The sequence below is a fragment of the Nymphaea colorata genome, chromosome 3 (assembly GCF_008831285.2).
Source record: "Nymphaea colorata isolate Beijing-Zhang1983 chromosome 3, ASM883128v2, whole genome shotgun sequence".
Lineage (NCBI taxonomy): Eukaryota > Viridiplantae > Streptophyta > Magnoliopsida > Nymphaeales > Nymphaeaceae > Nymphaea > Nymphaea colorata.
In genome coordinates this window covers 15,222,878-15,245,102 of record NC_045140.1, presented here as the reverse complement: position 1 = coordinate 15,245,102, position 22,225 = coordinate 15,222,878, and the positions used below count along the sequence as shown (strand labels likewise).

General features: G+C 42.5%; 1 protein-coding gene and 1 long non-coding RNA gene across 4 annotated transcripts; both read right to left on the bottom strand.

Annotated features, from left to right (window-relative positions):
- Positions 1-1,910: 1,910 nt before the first annotated feature.
- Positions 1,911-5,052, bottom strand: LOC116249855 (uncharacterized). The gene is made up of 4 exons (XR_004171268.2): positions 4,647-5,052; positions 4,353-4,565; positions 3,852-4,263; positions 1,911-2,546 (listed from the first exon to the last, which is right to left on the bottom strand). It is a non-coding gene; the product is annotated as an uncharacterized LOC116249855 (long non-coding RNA).
- A 1,469-nt stretch (positions 5,053-6,521) lies between these two features.
- Positions 6,522-11,288, bottom strand: LOC116250278 (exocyst complex component EXO70I). 3 transcript variants are annotated; one of them, XR_004171387.2, is made up of 2 exons: positions 8,078-11,288; positions 6,522-7,407 (listed from the first exon to the last, which is right to left on the bottom strand). XR_004171387.2 is itself a non-coding variant. In XM_031623893.2 (1 exon), the coding sequence occupies exon 1, from the start codon at positions 10,388-10,390 to the stop codon at positions 8,357-8,359; it is 2,034 nt and encodes a 677-aa protein (XP_031479753.1). In that variant the 5' UTR covers positions 10,391-11,288; the 3' UTR covers positions 7,757-8,356. The 3 variants fall into 3 exon arrangements, 1 of the variants encoding a protein (XP_031479753.1); XR_004171388.2 differs by lacking the exon at positions 6,522-7,407 and adding an exon at positions 7,463-7,549; XM_031623893.2 differs by lacking the exon at positions 6,522-7,407 and having other exon boundaries at positions 7,757-11,288.
- Positions 11,289-22,225: the final 10,937 nt, after the last annotated feature.

Genomic DNA, 22,225 nt, shown 5'->3' with positions numbered 1-22,225 from the left:
TAGTCATACCATTCCAAAATTTCCAAAAAAAATTCTTTGTCGACCTCAAGATTTTCCATTGCTAAAATCTCGAGACAGAGATTATGATTCACTGATTGCCACATATTGATGATCTTTATGGGCCCCATGGAGAAATGGTCAAGTTGTCGTCCTTTTCATGGCGTTGTGCCACATAATTAGGTTCTTCACATGAGGATGGGGTGCGCCAACTCGAGCTCTTCTACTGGGCAGCACCTTCAAGATGATGACAAAGAAGCCAATCCCTTCGTTCGTCTGCAGCTAACCTATTGAAAGAGAGAGAGAAGGAACTAGGTTTCAAATTTCTGTGGCAAAATAAGACACCATTCTTGAAGGAGGAGGCACGGTTTGGGTGAGAGTGAGCTGCCCATAAGGGAGGGAAGAACCCCTGCCTGCCTCTAAGGTCCCAAGATGGGGTGTGCCCTCCGGCCCCGACCAGCTACTGCTATGCCCTTTGAGAGGAAGTGAGGGACATGATCCTCCAAATCCAAGGCTTTTCAGAAGGCTTTTTCCAAATCGGCCATGGTTGGGACTTTAAGCCTTAAAACAAAAGTCAGAATGAGTTAGGTACTTTATTAGCATGACAACCTAGATCTGGACCAACTCAGGACATGATGAATAAGTACAGAGCTTACTCATGAGGGTTTCACAGTGACCCCTGTTTTACTTTCCACTCATGTAATCAGATCTAGAACATTGTATTCCAAAGTTATCCTAGATAAAATATGTGTGCTACTGCTACAGCCTGGGACCTTACCTGGTTAAGTCAGTACTGCTGCCTAATTTGGTTGAGGATTGACAACTACCCTTGGTTCAACCTATCCCTCCTATAAAACCCATTCCAGGTGAAGACTTCACAAATGGCTTACAAATGAAAGCTATTGAACTTTTTCATGGGCACACATAATTTGAAAAATAAAAACATTGATTTTGTCATACTGGTTGCAAATCTTGATTGGACGTAATTGGATTTTTGGTCTGTAAGGATGTCAATATATCAGATTTGTAGCGGTCAATATATCAGATTTGTAGCGGATATACAGTTGAATTGTTTCGAAAAAATCAGATATGAAAAAAAAAAAAAAATATCCGATTAAGAAATCAGATCGGGTTGGATTTAAGAAAGGACTTTCAATCGGATTCAGATTTTAATATACATAAATGTCAGACCGTCGAGGGATTTAGTGTTAAATAAATACATATATCTAATGCTCATACATTTTGAAAATCGGTCAAATTCGGTTCAAAATTTAGGTTTGGATGCAGATTCGTATTTGAATGTAAAAATTGGATTTGGATATGACTTTTATTTGTTAGTATTTGAATTTGAATTCGTTGCTGAATGTGTGAATATCAAAAGAAGCAGATAGGGTTAAGGACATTTTTCTACTCGAATTGGATCTGATGACCTCCCTTATGGTCTAAAATGAATCAGTTGCTTCTAGATTTGGTTTTCTAAAAGTAGAATCTTGATATACTACAGATTTCATTTGGATTTAATTTCAACATCCATGTTAATCTAAAGCCAGTTGGATTTGGATTTTAACCGGAATTTTATTTCAATGCTAATTCTACACGAGAAGTGTCGGCCGCCATTTAACACCACAAACTGTACATTTCCTTGTTAATTTTTCCAGGATCCAGTTATATTACAACGTTTTATGGGACGAGACGGCCACAAAATGATTTGAGTGTTTGGTGTGATATATCTCAACTTGCCCTATAGCTAGTTTTGCTTTGCAGTCAAAAAGATTGTGAACTTGCAGCAAGTGATAGTGTAGGGCACAAAAGTTTGTAAATAGTGAAAATAAAGAAACAAATGTAAAACGCAAAGGAACTCACAAACGATTAACATGGTTCGGCTAAACTCAGCCTACATCCATGACAAAAAGAAAACTCTTTCTCACTCTTTCACAGCACCAAGGAGAGAGTTCTTTATTGATATGTTTTGGAGTTACGGCAGAGATCCAGTAACCCCTTTGTTTTAACAAATAGACCACTCACCTCTTCTGAATGTAATCGATATATGATTAACGTTAATCATCCTCACCACTTGGGATGTGGCTTTTCACATTCAGCTACAGTTGGCAAGATTTTGAGGTCCAGATTCAATTTTGAACTTGGAAGGATAAACATGATTAAGTGATGTAACGATAGCTGTTGAAGCAGGAGTCAATCTCATCCTGAGGTGATAACAGAGCGGGAAGCATGCAATAGGTCTGCTCAAGTAGGGATTGGCATCGACAGCATCCTTTTGTGCTTTTGGGAGTCATGTCAAAGAAGGAGTCCATGAAAGCAATTGTTGTGAAATCGTTCCATAGATATGTATCGTTGGAGCTGGAGCACTGGGCTGGCTAATAGAAAGAAGAAGACGATAAGCACTTCTTGTCTTGATGTTTAGACACAATTTGACAGGCGACATCCTTGATGATAATCTTCCTCCTCCTATCGTTTTCAAAGGATTCTGCTGTCCTTATATAGAGGTTATCAAGATCTCCATCTTTGACAACAAAACAATTTAGCTAATCCTGTCACCAAAGAAAAAAAAAACTGATCAATTTCTCAGAATGATCCTGCTTGGGAGATTGACAGCCTTTTTGTGTGAGAGGAAGAGACCCACATGCCTATAGAGAGCCAAAGCTGGCTCTCATCCAACTTTTGTCTCTTTATGGTACATGATTTTGATGCCTGCTACACTTCAATGAGCATCAACCGTTCTTGATTTTTTTAGCTCAAAAAGTTGATGCTCTTAACACTTTAAATGAAAACTAACCACCAATTAACTTCCACCCAAAGGGGATGAGCCTGAGCCTGGCGGTCTCTCAAAAACTAACCATCAAAGGTTGTCAGAATCAAGACGATTCCACGGTCATAAATCGTTTTCAACTCCATTTCTCTTTCCAATATACATGACTTTTTTTCTTTCTTTCTTGGAAAGGGGTTCAAAGGGGGGAAAGGAGAACACTAAGATAGAGTTTGATAGCTGTGCATCTTAGATCCGAATCTGTCAACAGATCCATGGTGCTATCAAACGAAGAAACTTAAATTCATGGATTTCAGAGGTCTCTCAGGGTAAAAATCTCCACCATGCCCCTACCCAACTCCTTCTATTGCACGTCTCTCTCTCTCTCTCTCACACACACACACAGGCACTCACTCTCTGTCACAAAAACCCTTCGCCATGGCCGCCAAGGATTTAGCTTTTTCTCTCTCATGGCTAAATTGAGGATGCTAGAGCCTCTGTTTCACCGAAAAAGGGAGGGGGTTTAGAAAGCCCTTCTTTTCCGGTGAAATGAGGGCTTCCTTTGCCGGAAAACGAGGGCTTCCAAGAGCCCACCTTTTTTTGCTGGAAAACTAAAGGCTTCTACAACCCTTTTTTTCGGCAGTCGCATGGCGATGTGCTGGATTACAAGGACTTGGAAGCCCCGTCCGGCTTGGTTCGGAAGGAAAGCTTCATAGCCCTTCCCGACTAGCCTGTTCGGGGAAAGAAGCCCTTGGAGTATACGAGAGAACGAGCGAGCGCGAGAGAGACGCGCCTGAGGAGGACAACTTCCATGACAGTCGAGGGTGAAGAGAGAACCTGCATTCAAGAGCCTTCCGGTGATCTCAAACGTGGTTTTAAGACCCTTGGATCTTAGGCCCGAGGATCATTAAACACGCACTAAAGCTTTTTCTTTATGCATTTCTGTTCCCAAATGTATAATACTCTGTGTCTATCTACCAGTGAATCAACGCCTTCCAAAGTTAACATGACATTTCTAACAAACAATCATGTGAGTTCTACAATTGGACGAGCAACTACAATCGTTCTTGTTGCCACCGAAGAAATGTACCTGAGATTGAGTGGGGTTAATAATGACGCACGCCATCAGAAAGCGAACGATTCACCATCGTCTTGTCCATGGCCTAGAAGAATCGCCTAAATCTGCCATTATTCACTTACCTTTTGTCAACTAGCAAACTGGAACACGGCAACCCCATGGAAAGTTGTAGCAGGACTGCCACAAACCATGATCAATACAGTTAAATGGCCAGAGGGAAGCCAGGTCCAAGTCTAAAGCGGCAGATCAACCACGACATTCTCGCCAGGTTTTTCTAAACTTCCATTCCTCTGCTTTTCTTGGGCGTCTTTAGTTCCACGAATGTAGAAAGAAAGAAAAAGAAAAACCATGAAAACGAAGAACTCATTGCCAACAATGTAATTTTACCCTTTTGATACTTGCATCTCCGACGCACTATCAACACCTGCAGAAGATGAATTACGCGACATGAAAACAAACAGCTCCACGAAAGCTAGCTGCAAATCAAAACTTAGATAGATGCAAAAGATTTACCACCGCCTCCCCGCATCCTTATTCACAAACTAGAGCATGCTCCGAAAATTCGGGAGGTTTCTGGATACTCATGGAAAACAGTTGATTCCACTGGAAAACTCAGCATAGAACGAAGCATGCATCAATATTACATTAGAAAGTAGGGGAGAGAGAGAGAGAGAGAGGACCGATAGAACTAAGGGATGAGAACCATCAAAGCAAACAGATCCATTCCTGAAAGTTACAAGGCACCAAATGAAACATAAGACTGAAAGACTGACGAAAAATCATAAGACGCAGGAGTCAGAAATCTACCACCATAGGCCATAGATCTCCGGCTACTTATCAGCCGCAACGAAACGGATCCAATGGAAATTTAAACACGAAAGCAACACTGCAAGAGTATCGCACAATATAGGTGACGACGGTAGGCAATGATAAAGGGACGAAGTGGACTGGGTCCAGTTCGACAGGAAGAAAAGGATACACACCACCACAAGATCGCCTCAAATCTCGAACCAATGGACAAAAATGGTGACCGCAAAAGTAACACAGTGATTTACAATGCAAAACATATTAGTTATCTACTGGACCAAAGCCAAAAAAGACAGATTATTCCCGACAACTAGAATATTGTTAAAAAAACTAAACAAGTATTCGGTCCTCTGGTAAAGTGAAAGGGTAAAGATGTCAAAACAAACATTGACCATGATGACTCCTCCACTCCGCCCTTTGAACCGGTAACCCGCATACACATGCGTTTGCAGGAATTCTTTTCAAGTAACCTTTTCTAAGTTGATTCCTTGATACGCACGTGCAGTTGGAGGTTCGTTATGCATGCCCTATTGTAGAGTAATTAAGTATAGTAGTGTTGTGAATAGGAATCCAAGAATTTCGACTCAAGGAAAATAAAATGCAGTGTAGTTAAGCTGGTGATAGTAGTGCTCCAGATTCAGCAACGAGCACACAACGCTCGAGCATACTGGTAAAAATGATGGTTCAGCAGAGTTTCATGTAAATAAATAACTCGTGGCAACTAATAAATCCCTTTCGGTAGTCTTTCCTGTGCAGCAACTAGAAGTACTGGATCGCACCTAAACACAATAGCAAGTTTGTTTACTCTGATTTCCCTACCTTAGGCGGCACGTATTTCTATGGTTCTGCTGTCCTGGTCGCACCAAAAGCCATGACCTCCTCTGAGGGATTCCATGCCCAGGTGCAGCTGGAATCAGGTCGTTGAGAATGCAGCGAATAACTTGCAAATACTAGCTGAAACGCGAAGTATGAAGTCAACACACCATCAAAATAAAATTGAAAAGGCAAACCAATGGCAACGTAACAGCAAGTTTACATGCCGCTCCAAATCCTAAAACTAAAATGTTCACGTTTTACACAAAGTAAAGAAGAGGTTGCAAGTACTGTTGCATCTTCCAAGGTTTAGCAACCTAAAATGACTCTTTTGCAAATTCCATAAGCAATCAAGGCATAATTATTTCAGCGAGAAGACCACAAAGTGAACATTGCGCCACAATATAATTGCCTGGAGAGCATCGGCTAGCCAGTTGAGATACAGTATCCCTAAAAAAAATACACGACGCCACTATTTCCAGTTTTGTCATCCAACCAGACCATGAAATTTGACAAGTAAAAAACCTCTATGCATTTCTTTCTCCTCAAAGAAAGGAGTACCATATCAACAACCAGCCTGAATGTTGTGCACAACCCTCGATTCCTCACAGAATTCTTCCATCTTCCGCTTCCCTGGGACCATCATCAATCATCTACTTCTAGCTTGAAGCAGCAGGGCAGAAACACTTTTCAGAGACGGATTTGTCCAGACGGTAAAACTGTTTTCATCTACATCAATATATTAAATCGCCCCAGTGCATGAAACTGGTCAATGACATTGCATATTTGAGATGAAATCATGACAAATGAATAGGAGCCACGTAGTTCTGAAGCTTGCAGAAAGGAAGATCATATTGAGTCAAACTTCATCAGAGGCAGCGAAAACACTAAACCAAAACAGAAGATAGCAGCATAGCGATGATGACAGCTTTTGAGTGCAATCAGCTACCGCTTGGGAAAACCGATCAATTCATTGTGCCAAATGCACCACACCCAAAGTCAGACGATGAACAAGATAAGAAAAGTTATCTTAGGTACATTCCAAAAGCATTGCCTGCAACCAAGAAGGGGAAAGGAAAAATAAAGTAGCTGTCTTCATGCACACTCTATCAAGCTAACAGCAATATCTAATGCTTGTGCTAACCAAAAACTAAAATTTGTAATAAGGTTCAGCCATCAGTAACTGTAGTAAATCATTCGCTTGAGCATCTCTCATACCATCATGTAATTCACACCTCGCAAAATGCAATATGCTTGTCCAGAGAGCCACTTGTAAAAGGCAAAAGTACACATTCTCAATGCTCCATTTCAATACAATTTCATTCCAGCTGGTGAACACTTGATCTCTTGGAGACCGCATGAGACACTGCTTATGTAGTTCATAATCAAGAAGAATCAAATAGAAAACTAATCCATACATCTCTGTTAATATTGGATTTATTACAGTTCATCATTGTGCTGCAGCAAACGTGTCAACTTTCTCATGCCTACACGTGCTGCTTCCTGCTTAGTCCTCAAAGGAGTAGAATGTAAAAGTTCCTATCAAACAATAAAAGTACCCAATTGTATTGGAACTAAGGTCCAGAGAACAGGGCACTGATTTTTTTTTTTTTTTTTGGGGTTCCCAAAATGAACTTCTCTAGGAAAAGACAACAGCTGTCTCCCCAAATGCAACTTGCATCATTTTGGGAGGCTGCAACCACCGTTTCTGTAAATGATATTTAATCACACACCACCAACATGCCTTCCGATGCATTTCCCTCAATAACGTGCAAATAGCTGTAACAATTTCACATCATTAAAATTGGAGATGGAATAACAAAATTGCACAATGATCTTGAATCCCAACATGATCAGGTGTTTGGCTGGACTTTCAAGCAACCTTTTCTTCAGATGCAACAGGAACACGTTCCAAATCTGTGGGGCTCGTCGTAAGGGTTTTTAGAAGCTGCAGCATTCAGGACACCAAACTACATGAGCAACAAACAGGAACAAATAAACTTACATCATCATAAAGTGCACCACAACCAGAACTCATGACTCCTTTAGCTGCTGGAGAAGACATACTTGTGTTACCAAATCCGACAAATCTGTTTCATTGTACAGCAAATTCGAATTGATCACCAGACACACACCAAAAGTCAATAGCACCTTATATGCAAACTGTTCCACTAACAAACTCCACACCAAGCCAAAGGAAGTTCATAGATAACATCAACGACTAGTGCTAGAAACAGGAATAAAACGGGAGAAATTTTAAAAAATAATGCAAGAAATCAATTCTTCTAATGCGCAGATTCACATTAAAAATTAATTGAATTTTACATATATAAAAGGAAGCAATTACAAAGATTTCAGCTAGACGAGAGAAGAACATGTATAATGAATGATAATTAAGAAACGGGCAAGGTAAACTACAGAAATATAGCAGAGAAGGTACATTCATTAAAGAAAATAGGTGCCAAGAATCGACCAAACATGTACAATATGCATTGCTCCTCAACTGTCTCCTTCCCACTGATACTTCAATTCAAGCAAATGTAGTCAAAGAAGCAAAATGCCATCCATAGCATCAAGATACCAAACGCTAAATAAAAGTTCGAGTGTGCCAAGAACACCTTTTTTGGACGTCCACATGTTCTTTTCCTTTAACACCATTCCTCGGAAGGACGACCCAATCTCCAAGAATTATTCAGGGTACTCTGGTAATGCTGCGAGGAAAGATATGTACATGCACGCCATTCTATCTTACCACTCGTCTAACAGACTAACTAATTCAACTTTAGATGAAGCCTCCAAATTCTTCAATGTTTACAATGGAAACTCTATCAGCATGAGATCCATGAGAGCCTTCCCTTCAGATTCAAAGAGTCGGCTCCTACGACTAGTACTGTACATCAAACAGCCGTTGGTGCAGAGCAAAATTGATTGGTCACAAGCGCAGGATTCACCTTCCCGTTAGAATGCCTAGCTTTAGGGGTAGCTTGCTTAGCTGGCTTCAGCTGAAACAGCGAACCGACCATCTTTTCCAAACTTTGTGGTGAATACTTGGAGTACTTGCTAGAACTTGCGTCCTGCTCGACTAGTGGCCCATAGTTTTGCATATAACTCCGATAGACTGGAACAATGGCCTGCACAGCCGATTGGCACACCCTCTCCCTAAGGTCCTTCTCTGAGACGACCCAATTCATGTGTTTCCTGTACAATTCATCAAATACCTCATTGAATGCCTTCAGCCTCTTCTTCACCAAATCACGGGCAGTGGCTCTTCCACCATAGAAGTAGATAAGGCCCTCACGACTCAACAGCGCAGGAAGCTTTCCCCAAGTCTCCTTCAAGTATAGGGTTAGAAAGTATTCCTTGAAATGTTCGTGATCTTGTAGCCACGACTCGCCCATGAGATTTCCAAGTTTGGTTCCTTTAAGGTGCTTGTTGAAATGCCAATGGCAGTTCATCATGAAAAGATGAGCGAGGGCAGTGTCTTCATATGTCTTGGACCATATCTCTAAGTTGCCTTCCAGAGCCCTGATCACATTCAGTATGGCGTCGTTCAGAAGGCCCTCCTGAAACTTCTCCTTCTGCCAACTACGCTGAATGTCGAGCACCTGGTTTAGAAGTGGGCGATAATTGTCACCCAACAGCTGGTTGCAGTAGCTAGTAATGAAGCTCACGAGCTTTGGCACACCGCCATCTGCAGGCGGCGGCATCTGCCTCTGCAACTCGACCTGCACTATTAATTCCCAGAATATGTCACACACCCCTTCTACCAACCGCTTCACTAGATCCCGGGTGAGGCTCTGTATCTCATTGCATGCCTTCGATCGAAACAACCGATTGAAGTCCAACCTGAGCTTGTTCATGGAGGCGAAGATATCGAGCATCTTGACGAGCTTGATTGGGTCCTTCTTGCTCTCCGTTACAGTCTTCCCGAACCGAAGGAAATCAAGCATTCCTGCCTGCTCAGCGATATGGGCGAAGCACTCCGTCCACGCGTCCGTGCCAATCCTCTCAAGAACCTCCCCGCAGAGTCTATACTCCAACTCGAAGAGGTGCTTCACGGCAAACTCGAGGTGCCTCCCCCACTGCACAATGTACCCTTCTATGCTCTGCACCCCGTTAAACTCCTCTGTCGAGATCTCAAGGTAATCGAGATTGAGAGCCCGGAGGCTCGCGCGGGCGTTGGCGCTCCGCACCTCTGTGTAGATTGCGATGCACCGATCGAGTCTCCCATTTGCGATCAACCTGTCCAGCACGGCCTGCAGTTTCTGCACAACGACGCCCGGGAGTGGAGAGGGGGCGATGCAGGGCGTTTCGTTCTCATCGGCGGGCTGCTGCATTTGGAGGGGAGGGGCGCCATGGTCGACAAGCAGGCGCCGGAATTCGCCCTCAAGCTTATCCAGGGCGACGTCAAGCAGCCCCCCGTCGAGGCCGCGAGCTCGCTCATCTCCCTCAGAGTCCTGCAATTCTCGGAGGCAATCCAATGACTTCTTCAGGTTGGAGAGGTACCGCTCGTCAGCAACGGAATTGTCCTCCAGATACTCGACGATGTCGCCGAGCCACTGGATCGCAAGGGCGCAGTTCTCGGCAAGAAACTTGAGCGCCTCCTCCAGCCGCTTGACAACCGAGAGGTAACCAGCGAGGTCAGAACGCGGGTCGGAGAGAAGCGAGCGCTCGAGGCCATGAACAGCATCGAACACCTTGAGCACCGCAGCAGCCGGACCTACCGCCCGGTCGATGTGCCCGCCAACGGCCAGTAATGCGTCCCTCTGTGCCCGGATCGGCCGCACTGCTGCCTCGAGGGCCGGTAGCCGCTGGTTGATCTCCTCCAGGCGGGGACCGGCACGGCCGAGAGCGCTCGATAACGCCTTCGATTTGTCGATGCAGAGACGGAGTGACCGCCGGGCCGTCAACAGCGAATCGATGTCGCTCATCTCTCCACGGCACTAAAAAAACACGCAGAGAGAGACAGAGAGAGGGGGAAAGAGAGAGGGAGGTTCACAGACAGAAGAATCTTAACCCGAATATATGAAGCTATGAAGGCCAAGCAAAGGTCGTATTCTTCGGTTCCTCCTCTTTTTTCTTCTTTTTCTTCTTCTTCTTCTTCTTCTTCTTCTTCTTCTTCTTCTTCTTCTTCCCTTGTTCTCTTTCTCCTTGTCGTTGTGCTTTGTGTGTCTTTTAAGTGACTAACAAGAGACCCCGAAGCTGGACCCGATTCGAGAATGTGGGGAATGGGGGATTGCATGAACCAGAGAGCACAATAGAAGAAAAAGGAAAGGAGGATTTTCTTCTTCTTCTTCTTCTTCTTCTTCTTCTTCCTCTTCCTCTTCTTTGCTAGCGCTTGTTGGTGGTTGGTGGAAGTCAACCAGGACCGTTGAGATACCGGGTGTGCATTTTTCCAACCAAACTGAAACAACACTCAACACCTCCTTCTCTTTGCTACTGATTCTTCTTCTTCTTCTTCTTCTTCTTCTTTTTCTTCCCCTTCCTCTACCCTCCACTAGATTTAGATTTGGGAGAGCAGAATAGATTCGACTTATGCCTGGTGCTGCCGCTGCTGCTGCTGAAACGACGGTGGTGGTCGTGACGACAACGACGACGACGACGACGACGACGACGACGATGATGATGACGATGGGGAGTAATGTTTGGGAAAGTGGCAGGTTCTGGATTGGATAGTGAGTCGGTGCTTCTGAAGGTGAGGGTTAGGGTTTGGAGAGAGAAGAGAGAGAGACGAGTCTTTCTTTTGTGTGAAACAACGCGGCCCCAGGTCTTTCACTTCTTTTTCTTTGTTTTTTTTTTTGTTTTGTTTTCACTGCTCATGTTTTCTTTCTTTTTATTACTGTTCAAGAGAAAAAAAATCATTCTCCCGTTCATACGTACCCTGAGGAGAGCGAAAAAATAGATGGAGCAACAGAGATTGCTATGTTCAAGTATTTTGAGTTACCAATGAAGTGTGTTTACATAAATATTGCACGCAAATCACTCCCACCCTCGTCTTTCTCTGCCACCGTTGAGTTTATCTGATTAAATAAACTAAGCAGAACAAAGAGAAAGAAGATAGAGACTGCCGGTATCAATTCCTATTCCCAAAATTCTTGATTTCTCTCCCATCCTGATGTACTGCCATCTTTTCAGTATCAGTTACTTGTTTTTTCATTTTATGCAATCAAGTACACCATCTTCCTTTTAAAAGAAAATAAAAATATCAACCAATGCTGCATCCTTCAGCGACGAAATAGCATAGCACGGCATTGTTCCTCACAAGCAGAAGCAGAAGCAGAAAAGGAAAAGGAAAAGGAATCTACTAAAAATTTTGTTTCAATTTTACTCCACTAATGTCTGCTTACTGATGGATGATTTTTGAGAAAAAATGCATGTGATTTGCTGAGGCTGGAAAACGTGATAATTGGAAAAAGGTTGCCCATTCTTTATAGAATAGTACAAAAACAGGGGGGGGGGGGGGGCAGTTTTCCCACTGCAACTTGGTTTTACTGTAAAAAGCGTAATTATATTATTGATTTCGTAGGTGATGGAGGAGCAGCGCTGTGAAATACAAAACTGACAAAAGAAAAACAACTAAAAAGAGGAATCCCGTTTGGTGGATACTGAATCGTCTTGGACCTCTCCTTTTTCCAGTGTCCAGTACACTCAAAACAGGGAGGGAGAGAGAGGGAGGTTTTCTTTTTCATCTCATTTCCTTTTACTTCCCATCCAATCCCACCTTTAATAATGAACTTTCCTTCCCTTTTCATTTTTATTTTTACTTGCTGCGAGGCAAAAGCACTGTACTCCTTTTATGCCTACATTGATCATCAGATTCCAGTGGATCTTGGACAAGTTTCGGGTGCAGATTAAATGTCGGTGGTTCTATTTCTTCCTGTGAATGACACAAAAATGGATTGGCTCCTTCTTTTTTTAGTCAGTCAGACTTATTTACGCGGACATGCACTTGGCTAGAGATTGGGTCTCGAACCTGAGGTATTGATAAATAACAATACGAGCTTGCTTGCGGTCCAAGAACTGTTCCCTGCATATTCCGTTCTGATAGGCGGTTCGCCGCTGGCCCCGCGCGCGCACCGCTCCCTTCCTTTATAATCGAAAAGGAAAGAAAAAAGAAAAAGGAATGGAGGGGTTTCCGTTTTATAAAAGACAAAATTTTTACGCGTTGAGTGCAGATGGCAAAGGGCCCACCCCTACGTATCTTAGTTCCACCTAACATCTGGACCGTTGATTATGGGCGGGGCCGCCTCATGATTCGACGTACGACATTCAGGTCCCTGGCAAACGGGTCGGAGCCCAATACTTGCTTCATGTTCTTGTTGTTGTTGCCAGCCTTCTCTTCTCTTCTCTTCTGCTTAGACAGACATCAGTGGATTCTGATGGTGGATTATGGACTGGAACTGAATCCATCAGATAAACCCACATCTGGAGCCTGGGTCCAGATTATGCATGGACCCAGTGCGAGCCCAAACCTAACTGGCTCGTGGGACCCAGTGGTGCAGGTCCGGAACTGCAGAGGGTCAGGTCCCTGATCGGGGAAAACTTGACCCACTGACACAGCTCTGTCCGCCATCATCTTCTTTTCTTTCCTCATAAATGACCCAGATGGATCGTATCTAATCTCATAAATGGACCTGCTCCTACGAGCCCACCTTCTAATGTGGGGTTTGTTTGTCCCTGAGAGACCTGCCAACCTACCACGTACGCACGCACGCACAGATTAACCCCTCCTCCAGATACATTATTAATTTCCCTTTGGATCTACTCGTGAAAGAAATAAGGTTGCCCATCTGCTGCGGGTTTCAATTGGAACTCGCATGCAGATCTTGTTTGAAGCAGTGGAAGACTTAGGCAACGCTTGCCAGCTACCATCCATCTGGAACTGGATGGGTGGGGGATCCGAAACCAGGATTTTGTCTATTTTCCGCCGGCGGCACCAACTTCCACTTTAACTCCATTTTGGAAACAAGGTTCCGAGGGCCGGAATTTCTTCATACCAGAATCCGGCACAGTTGAGATGGGGACACTTTTTCCGACCGGCTGGGGCTACCAGGAGATCATACTCCACTTTCAGTTTTCTCCATGATGGATCTGTAATTGGCGAGCCTGATCATGAAGATCCTTCCATCACCTGTGGTGGCTGTGACCTTAATGATGATGACCAATGTCGACTTGCTTTGCTTGTTTCTCCAAAAAGAAGACTTAAGAGCATGTGGAACTCTAGATACATAATCAGAGAGAGAGAGAGCTTCTGCATGTAGTGCTGCAAGTGGAGATTTGACGAGTCGATCCGTCAAAGAAATGGCGGACGCAAGAGCTGTTGATCCAATCGATTTTGGACTCCTTAGCACGAAACATGACAATTGTTTTATCAATTCCAGCTCCGACAGTCTTTAACTAATCCTCTGACCGCCATAAATATAGTCAGATTTTTCTAAACTGCCAGATCTCTTGCTTCTAAAAATGGTTTACCAGCAGAAAGGATTCCATTAACAGGAGAGAACCGTCAAAATGATGACGCCTAATTAAATATAAATAGTTCCAAGACCTGGGGTTGTCCAATCCCTTATCTGCTCGCGTCACGTCCTCCATTCATTCATTTATTTATTGCACAAATAAATGTCTCCAAAGAAAATGACGACAATTCGCCGACGTTTGCAAAGCGCCTCCAATGGTCATGGTTGCAACACGGAGACGCCCAACGTGAACAACTTATGGTTACTTACTTATTGCTGCAAGTAATCTGCGCCCTCAGGTCAGTCTATTATTGGTTCCGATGGCCAGTTTAGAAAGGAACGGAAAACGGAAAACTCTCTTAGCTCTTCTAGATCAACTTGTTAGAATCAAGTCATTTGCTTAACGAGTTAGAGTTCATGAGTTAACTCGTTCAAATAATGAAGTCGAATTCGAGCTCATTAAACTCGAAATGTTAAAGCTCGACTTAACTTGAAAATGATGCGTAGTGATTTTTAAATATCTAACTTGTTTTTTTTTTAATTAAAAACCGGCATATTGACGTTAATTAATTATGTAAGTTTTTACAAAAGCTCCTTTTAAATTTGTCAAGTCTTAATAAGTCGAACTTGACCTCAACAAGTTGAGTTGCTTCTATCGAGCTATTCTCGAGTTCAAGCTCAAGGTTTCAATAGTCGAGCCGACTGAACTCGAGCTCGACTAGACTCGTGTTCATTCTACTCCTAAAAAACCACCGGTTTCCATAAGTCGACTCGAAGATCCTCAACTAAGGAAAGAAAAGATTTTTAAAGAAGATCATCTGTCTTGGCAATGGCGATACAGGACCGGCTTATCAGATGTCATAACAAACGGCGACACTGGTTCTTTGCCTGAAAAAAAAAAAAGATGTTTAATTGGACCGCGAGTGACGCGTACTTTTCATACTGCAGATGTTTTTTCCTCCAAATCTCAAATTAAGGTGACAATCCAAGATTGTCAGTCAAATCAAATCAAGAATGAAGAGATTATTGATTGCTGTGCCAAGATTTAAAAGACGTACACAAGCAACGTTCTGATAAAATAAAAAATGGGATATGAGTTAATCAAACAACCGGCTCTTGCTGTTACTTGCCTTGGTATTCTTATATGCATTTGTAAAATCAAACATATTTGAAAATCATAGCTACCGCAATATTGGCTCTCTTGCTTCCGCTAATTATATACATTCGTTTGCATAACTAAGGCGCAAGTCCACACAGAAGGAACGAGTTAAACCGGTCCAGAATGCGACAGGTATGGTATTTCTATAGGGTCATTAAATTAAGCTGACGTTTGAGGCAAAGAGGCCAAGCTTGAGGGCGCCTATCTGAGTTGTTGTCCCTGTTCACTAAGCACTAGCCCTGGTGGATTGCGTTCTTTCACTTTGGACGGGGAAGAGGATCAAGTTGACCCTTGCGAACAGTTGATGCACTATTTCCCTTCAACTCTTTGAGCGAAATGCGGCAAAAGAAAGGAAAATCCATGAACTCACCCCACCGTTCAACAAATAAGGCGAACGAGTTCAACAAATAAGGTGCACGTAAGTGCTACATGCTCCATCAGCTGAGAAACTCAGCTGAGAAACTACCTTTACTCTGACATCTTTCCCCTTTGACAATTTGTTCCATATAATTTGTCATGGCAATCCAAGTCAAACGAGTCTGTTCACATTGTTTAGATTTTGTCTCGATAAAGATGCAATGCAAGGAACCTTTCTTTTTCTTAAATGAATTTCAACTAGAAAACTGGCAATTGAAGTCTCCCGTAATTTGAATGAATTGAAAGGGACGTGGCTTTGCACAAGGGCTGACCTGACCTGGTGAGAGTTCAATCATAACTGCGCATCTAACAGCTACGACCATGTCCATTATGGCGCCCCCTTTCCTTAAGCTGCACTCCACTCAGTTGCCACTAAAACAAAGCCAATCATCCGACGCTACTTCAATGACAAAACAAAGTCAATTTTATAAACGAGAGGAGATTCTCTTCTCTCTCTTCCAACAATCCTCACAGGTTGTAAACTTGCATAAGCAACCACATAATCAACATTTACTACTGAACAAAGTGTGGCAGGGATAGCAAGATGTACACGCATCTCATCATGACTAAATGTCCATTCTTCAACCTCCTCCCAGCTTCATGTACAATTTTCCTCTCTCTCTCTCTTCAGTATATATATATATATATATATATACCAGTGGCCCAGCTAAGATTTTTTTAGCCATGGGATATTTGTCTTGGAGACACAAATTTGGCATGGAAACTGCATATAATTTTAAAGTCATAAGAATGTGATGTTTAAACATTGTAATACAATTTTTGATGAGTTGGTGTAGGTAGTGCCCTACCCTAGTTTGTTATATCGTGATAGAAGGTTGAGATTTTTTTTTGTTTCTGGATAACTCAACTGGTGCAATTGTGCTATCATTTGGCAAGAGAAAGAGAGACTTTGCTGTTGGTCAGAAGCACCAATTCATCCCAAACAAAGATTAGCTGTTAAGTGGAAGCAAGTGTGTGCGTTTTCTCTCCTTTATGAAGTTTCCGATAGGATTGCTAAATGTGAAGCCGAAGACATCTCTCTGTGCAGCAGCGGTTTGGCGTGAATGACTCGAGTCATCTTCCCTTAGAGTTGATGAACTTGATCATGTGCCCGACATGATTCTTAAATATTGTGCCAAGTAGTTCGAAGTTGGTGAATGTGGTAAATCAAGCACGCGATTGGCTTGAGGTCTTTTTCATCTTTTGAAATGACAGCGCTTTGTCATTTCCACAGTGTATATGAACAGAAACTGACTAAGAGCGTAAAAGTAAAACGAGAAGAATTGGGTGGGTTAAAGTCTGTGGCGAAAGTAGCTCCTCGAAACACGGAACACCAAACAAAATTTGTTGGCAGTTTTTTTTCCAGAATGAAGTACAGAGAAAGAAAACTGGTCGGATTCAAACTCTGCTCGTCAAAAGAAAATAAACTCAATTGTCGAGATTGCAACTTGGTCTTGATTTAAACTTGATTTTCCATGAATGGAAACTCAGTTGGTCGACTGCTCAGACTCCATGAACGCAGGATGACCAACGATGGGCTATAGCAGATCATATGTCCGTGCCAAATCCGGGCCTCTGTGTCACAAGTTCACCAACTCCAGCCTCACTAGAGAGGGGGAGGGAGAGAGAGTTGGCCAACAAAATTCAGGTGTTAGATTGGCAGTGATGTAAGGGAGTTGCCTTTCGAGTAGGTGGCTAGAGATCAGGTTAATTTCTTCAGTTAGGGCCTACTTTTGAGCTTGTTCTGTGCTAGAAAACACTGAACCAAACCTCATGAACTTCCTTCTTTAGGCCCTCTTTTTTTCGATTGTGAAGGTTACCGAACTGTCTCTGTTTCATTACATCTCTTTTTTCCTCCTCATGGTCCCTGTGGCTCTGCTTTCACCACCAAGGACACCTTTATCTTTAAAATATTTACAACTGCTTTTTAGGGGATACTCTTTCTTCTAGGAATAAAATGGCAGGCTTTCCATACAAAGCCTTCCTCTTGCTTGTCCGTGTGCCTTTTGCATTTCAGGAATGAGTTCTCTGTCAAGAAACAGAAAGAAATATTATGTTACCAGAACAGAATAATTCGAACTTTCTATAGGTCCTACAAAATATTGTGCTCAATACATTCACAATATGGAAAAAGTAGTTAACTGCTCGATCGATTCAAGTACTCAGATATCATCAACACAGACTGAAACTCATTGGCTTATATTTGCCAGCACAGGACGTCACTTCAAAAATCAATATTACCCAAAATATTTATGTAAGAACTAGAACTTTGTTTGGAACTTGATTTTAAGATCAAACTGACGTTGAAACAAATTCTTTTTATGTAAGAAACCTGGTTTACATAACGACCTTAGCTTAGTGATGGCAGGATGGTTGAAAAGAACTCAATCTAAACCTGAGTGGACTGCGGCTCATGCAATGAGTCTGAGATCTGTTTTAGCACGAAGCACCAGCCTTTCTGCTAGAATAAATAGTACTACAGGTGTTAGTTTATCGCAAATATCACAACTAGCTATATGCAATCCAAGTGGAATCTCATATAACTCCTGTTATCTAATCCAAGCAAATGGTTTTGAGAATGCCTCAACCCAAACTAGTCTGGATCTCCGCATCCCTCAAAAAGCGAAAGGAAACAGCACTTTCTGAGGTCTGAATAGACTTTAATTTTAGTGCGTTCCCGGAGGACCCAAACATCAATTTTTCCTGGTCATTCAGCATGAAACTGCCTATCAAGTAGCGCCTGCGTCCAACAGATGCCTTGTGTTTCTAATGAGACAAACCAGGATCAATCGGAACACGACCATTTGGGCACCAACGAAAGTGGAATTTTTTGAATAATATTAGTAATAGAAAACATCCTGTTCACTTTTTTTTTTTCACCAAAATACATTTTTCGTGTTGATCTCTGTCGACGGGCAAAAACGTGATAGGGAAAAATGTGCCACTGTTGGTTCCAGTTAAGTCAAGGTAAAAAAGGATCGTGTCAGAAACTTCATCCCAAATTCTTGAGGCCACATACAAATTAACAGGCGCAAGTTACATTGGTTGAATAGGAGAAAGGGATCCAAGGTTCGTTTCGATTTATTTTGTACAGAAACAATTAATTTGTGGTCTGAATTATTTTCTTCCTTTAGAATTTCTAGACATGCACCGCGAATCTGGAACTCGGGAAGGATATTCATATGTAAGACCGGCCGTGAGTTTTGGTTTTTCTCAGGAAATTAAGAAGTTGGCATTTAAGTTCACAGAGTAGGTAAAAACGCGAAACAGACAATGCTCTAAAAAGCATGCCTTATCAAGTTAATTGACTACTTCGCAATAAAAACAAAAACCTGTCACAAAAAACATATTACTTTTTAAATATCACATTTTCCATCGTATTATTTTGGCTCCCGTAAAAAACTGCAATAAATTGAACCAAGAGACTTGGAAACGAAACCTTCCTGGTGGGTTTCTTGACATATTCATTCGCTCTAGATATCCAAAAATACATACTGTCTTTCCTAACTAGAACGGATATATATTTAATCTTGAAATAACGTAAAAATCCATCTGGCTGAGAACTTAATATGCAAGAGCTCATACCATGTTCTTAGTAAGGACAAGTGAATAGCTTCGTTTCAAAAGTTAGAAGTGCAAACATGAGTGCTTTCCCTCTAGGTCTAGCACTGGGTCGGCTTGTACAAGGGGCTGACGGCCACGCCAATCCCACCAGGCGCTGCCCTTGTACCAATTTCAAATTACTGGTCCAAACAGCTGCTTCAGTACTTAGTGGGCCTCTCTCTTTTGTGGGGATCCGCCTAACCGCATCATACATTAAATTATCGGCACTGATTTGAAAATTCATAGTTCTATAGTACTCAAATTTGGTTCAACATTGTTCTTGTACCGTTCCTACTCTTAGGCGGCTTTTCCTGCTAAAAGCTGATCGAGATTGGGCAAAATCTACATTTATCAGATCTACCAGTTATCATCCTATTTGAAATATGGATCTTATTTGATGGAGTCCAAGTCCACGTTCCTGAAGCAGAGATGGAAAATGTAACAACCCGACCCACTCCCGAATCCTAGCCCTAGGTTGGGATCCGTTAGTCACGGCCTAAGTTTTTGACAGAAAATCAGATTCAAAGTGGAATTCAGAAAAATATGATACCAAGGATTGGTCATGGGTTACGGTGTACATCCAATCCAACTAAACTGCTGCATATCCAAGTGCCCGTGTGTCAACAGTTGCGCATCACTTCATTACTTTTAGCTGAAAATCAAGTTCAAAAGGGCATTTTTCTCTTGTGGGGAGTAAGCATATGATATGATTCAAGTGAAGCTTGCTCATGAAAAGAATTCTAATTCGTCGTTATTAGTCATGTTTTCTTTTGGGTAGTGCACATAAGTAGAACAAACAAAGGAAAAAAAAAAAAAAAAGGCTTAGAAGAGGGTGTCTTGAATTCTGCTTTAGAAAGGGAAAACAAGTCTAATTCCATTCTCTTTTCTAAGAAAAACGAGTGCATATAGTTTCCCTATTTATGCTTAAATTTTTTTCATTAAAATTTACAAGAAAATACATTTTTTTAAACAGCATTTTGATTGCCTTCACATTAAAATCATGTGTTTATGCGATAAGATGGCAAAAGTCGATACAAACCGTTATGGTTCATCAAATCAAACAAAAGATCTTAAATTCGGCCCAAAGTTATCGCGGGAGACATTCATTTTACCTGTAAGAATTGAGTCGATAGACGAATGATCTCGGACGACGTTGAAGCTTTCAAATGAAACTAAATCAGCAGAAACAATCGTAGTTTATAGTTTCTGCTTGAAAATTAATTTGCGTGCAGTTTCTCCTGATTACGAGAGAGTTGATGGTCCCGGAGAAGTTGCGTGAAGACAGGGAGGAGAGTGGAAGATCAACTCGCGTCCAAATATTATTGGGTATTGGAATTCCCTATGCATGTGGGAGATCAACTCTGTGTTTAATGCGGTGTTAGATCAACTCTGTGTTTAATGCTGATGCCGAGATGCCCAATGTGGGAAATGAATGAATGGAAGGTGTCGACCGGAAACTGAAGAGGGTGGAAGGGAGGGCCCGAAAATGACGACGGATTGGCCTCGCAATGAATGCAGAGACGAGGCCCCCGGCCCTCCTTCCACCTGTGAATTTGACTATCGCCCCCCCACCCCGCCAACTCACCTTATTCATGACTTAAAAAAACGCTCACTCCACACAGTAATGGCACCTGTTTGGCTTTTCCCTCAGATTCTCCTCCTCCTCTCTTTCTTTCGTCCCCGTCTCATTAGAAATTTTGTATATTGGGTTATGAACTCTATTCGTCTTTGACCAAGATATGAGTATTCAAAGAGACAAGTACCTAACTCTCTCCACGATCTAATCTAAGGAGATCGAGATTGCTTGAATCGGTTCCTCCTCTTTGATTATTTTCGAATAGGAAGGAGTCAAATGTTTTTTTTAGCGGGTCAGGCAAGGCAACCAACCTACTGCTACTGTTTGTTTCCTAGTGTGTCATTTTGATTTTGCTGGCACGATGCATGCATTCCAATCCGGCGCTTCCGTCCTTCATAATTTCTCATGGGCAAAGGTCTAACGCTCTCGCTCACTAAATCCTGTGGGTCCCACCGTTCCTCTTCGGCTGGTTAGAGAGAGAGAGAGGGGAACGAGGTCTATGACAGAGAAAGAGCGAAGGCGGGCCCCACCGAGAGTTGACGTCTCCCACCCGAAACTTTGACTCCTTTTATTTCTTCGCCACCAGACGCTACCGTCCCCAGATAGAGCCAATTAGCGGGCCCCACACCTTGACCCGCAAAATGACAAGCCTGTCCTCCCCTTTTCCCGGAACGACCTCCAAGTTGAGTCAGAGAAACGAAGAAGAGGAGGGGCTGCGAGGGAAGTGAGACCCCGCAGTCAAACGGAGTGTTGCGGCCGCGTCTTTTTTTTTTTATATATACTTTTGTGCAAATTTCGGGCCAACTGCTGCGTCATTGAAAATGACTCCCACGAGGATGGAAATGACCACCTGGCCCTTCGCTCGCTATAGCCTACCACCACGTACTGTAGCTGGATATTAAATTCAGCACTGCTCACCAAATTTCTTGATTTTCAATTTCAACCACTAGCACGCATTCACAAGAAACCAGACATCCTTTCAATTCTTCTTCTTTTGCCGTCCCGTCTTGTGATGTGTTCACATCTCTTTACCAAATCTCCGATTACTTTTTCTACAGTCAAAATCACTTTGTTTCCTCTTTGATTCGTAAAAAATGCAACCCTCTTGTTCCTTTCCTGGCTCTAGTTTTCACTGCCTGGGCAGAAGTTGATTCTTTCTGTCAAACTCATGTTTTTCCCACACGCAGTAGACGCGGTGTCATTTAAGCGGTAAAAGTTGGTGCTTCCGTAAAGTCAAACCTCTCTCGGGGTCTAAGGGGTGGGGGCTGATATTAACGTGAACCAACTAGCAAGTTTGAATGCAATAATATACAACCAAAAAAGTACAGAACCAAGGTCAGAGAAAGGCCCCCACAGAGAGCAAAAGAAAAACAAACAAGAAAATTATTCTTCCAAGTAAAGTAAAGCAAGTCAATAATGATGGTCAACCAAGCACCACTTTCAATTTTTAAATCGAAACAAAAAATCATGCGTCTGAGCCTGCGTTCCACCGTCGTCCATTGTCGGTTCACATGTCACAAGGAAGAAGAAGGAAAAAAGAAAAGAGAAACAAAGG

Bases quoted from the DNA above. Each gene is read 5' to 3' on its own strand.
- LOC116250278 (XM_031623893.2), bottom strand. From the start codon at position 10,390: ATGAGCGACATCGATTCGCTGTTGACGGCCCGGCGGTCACTCCGTCTC.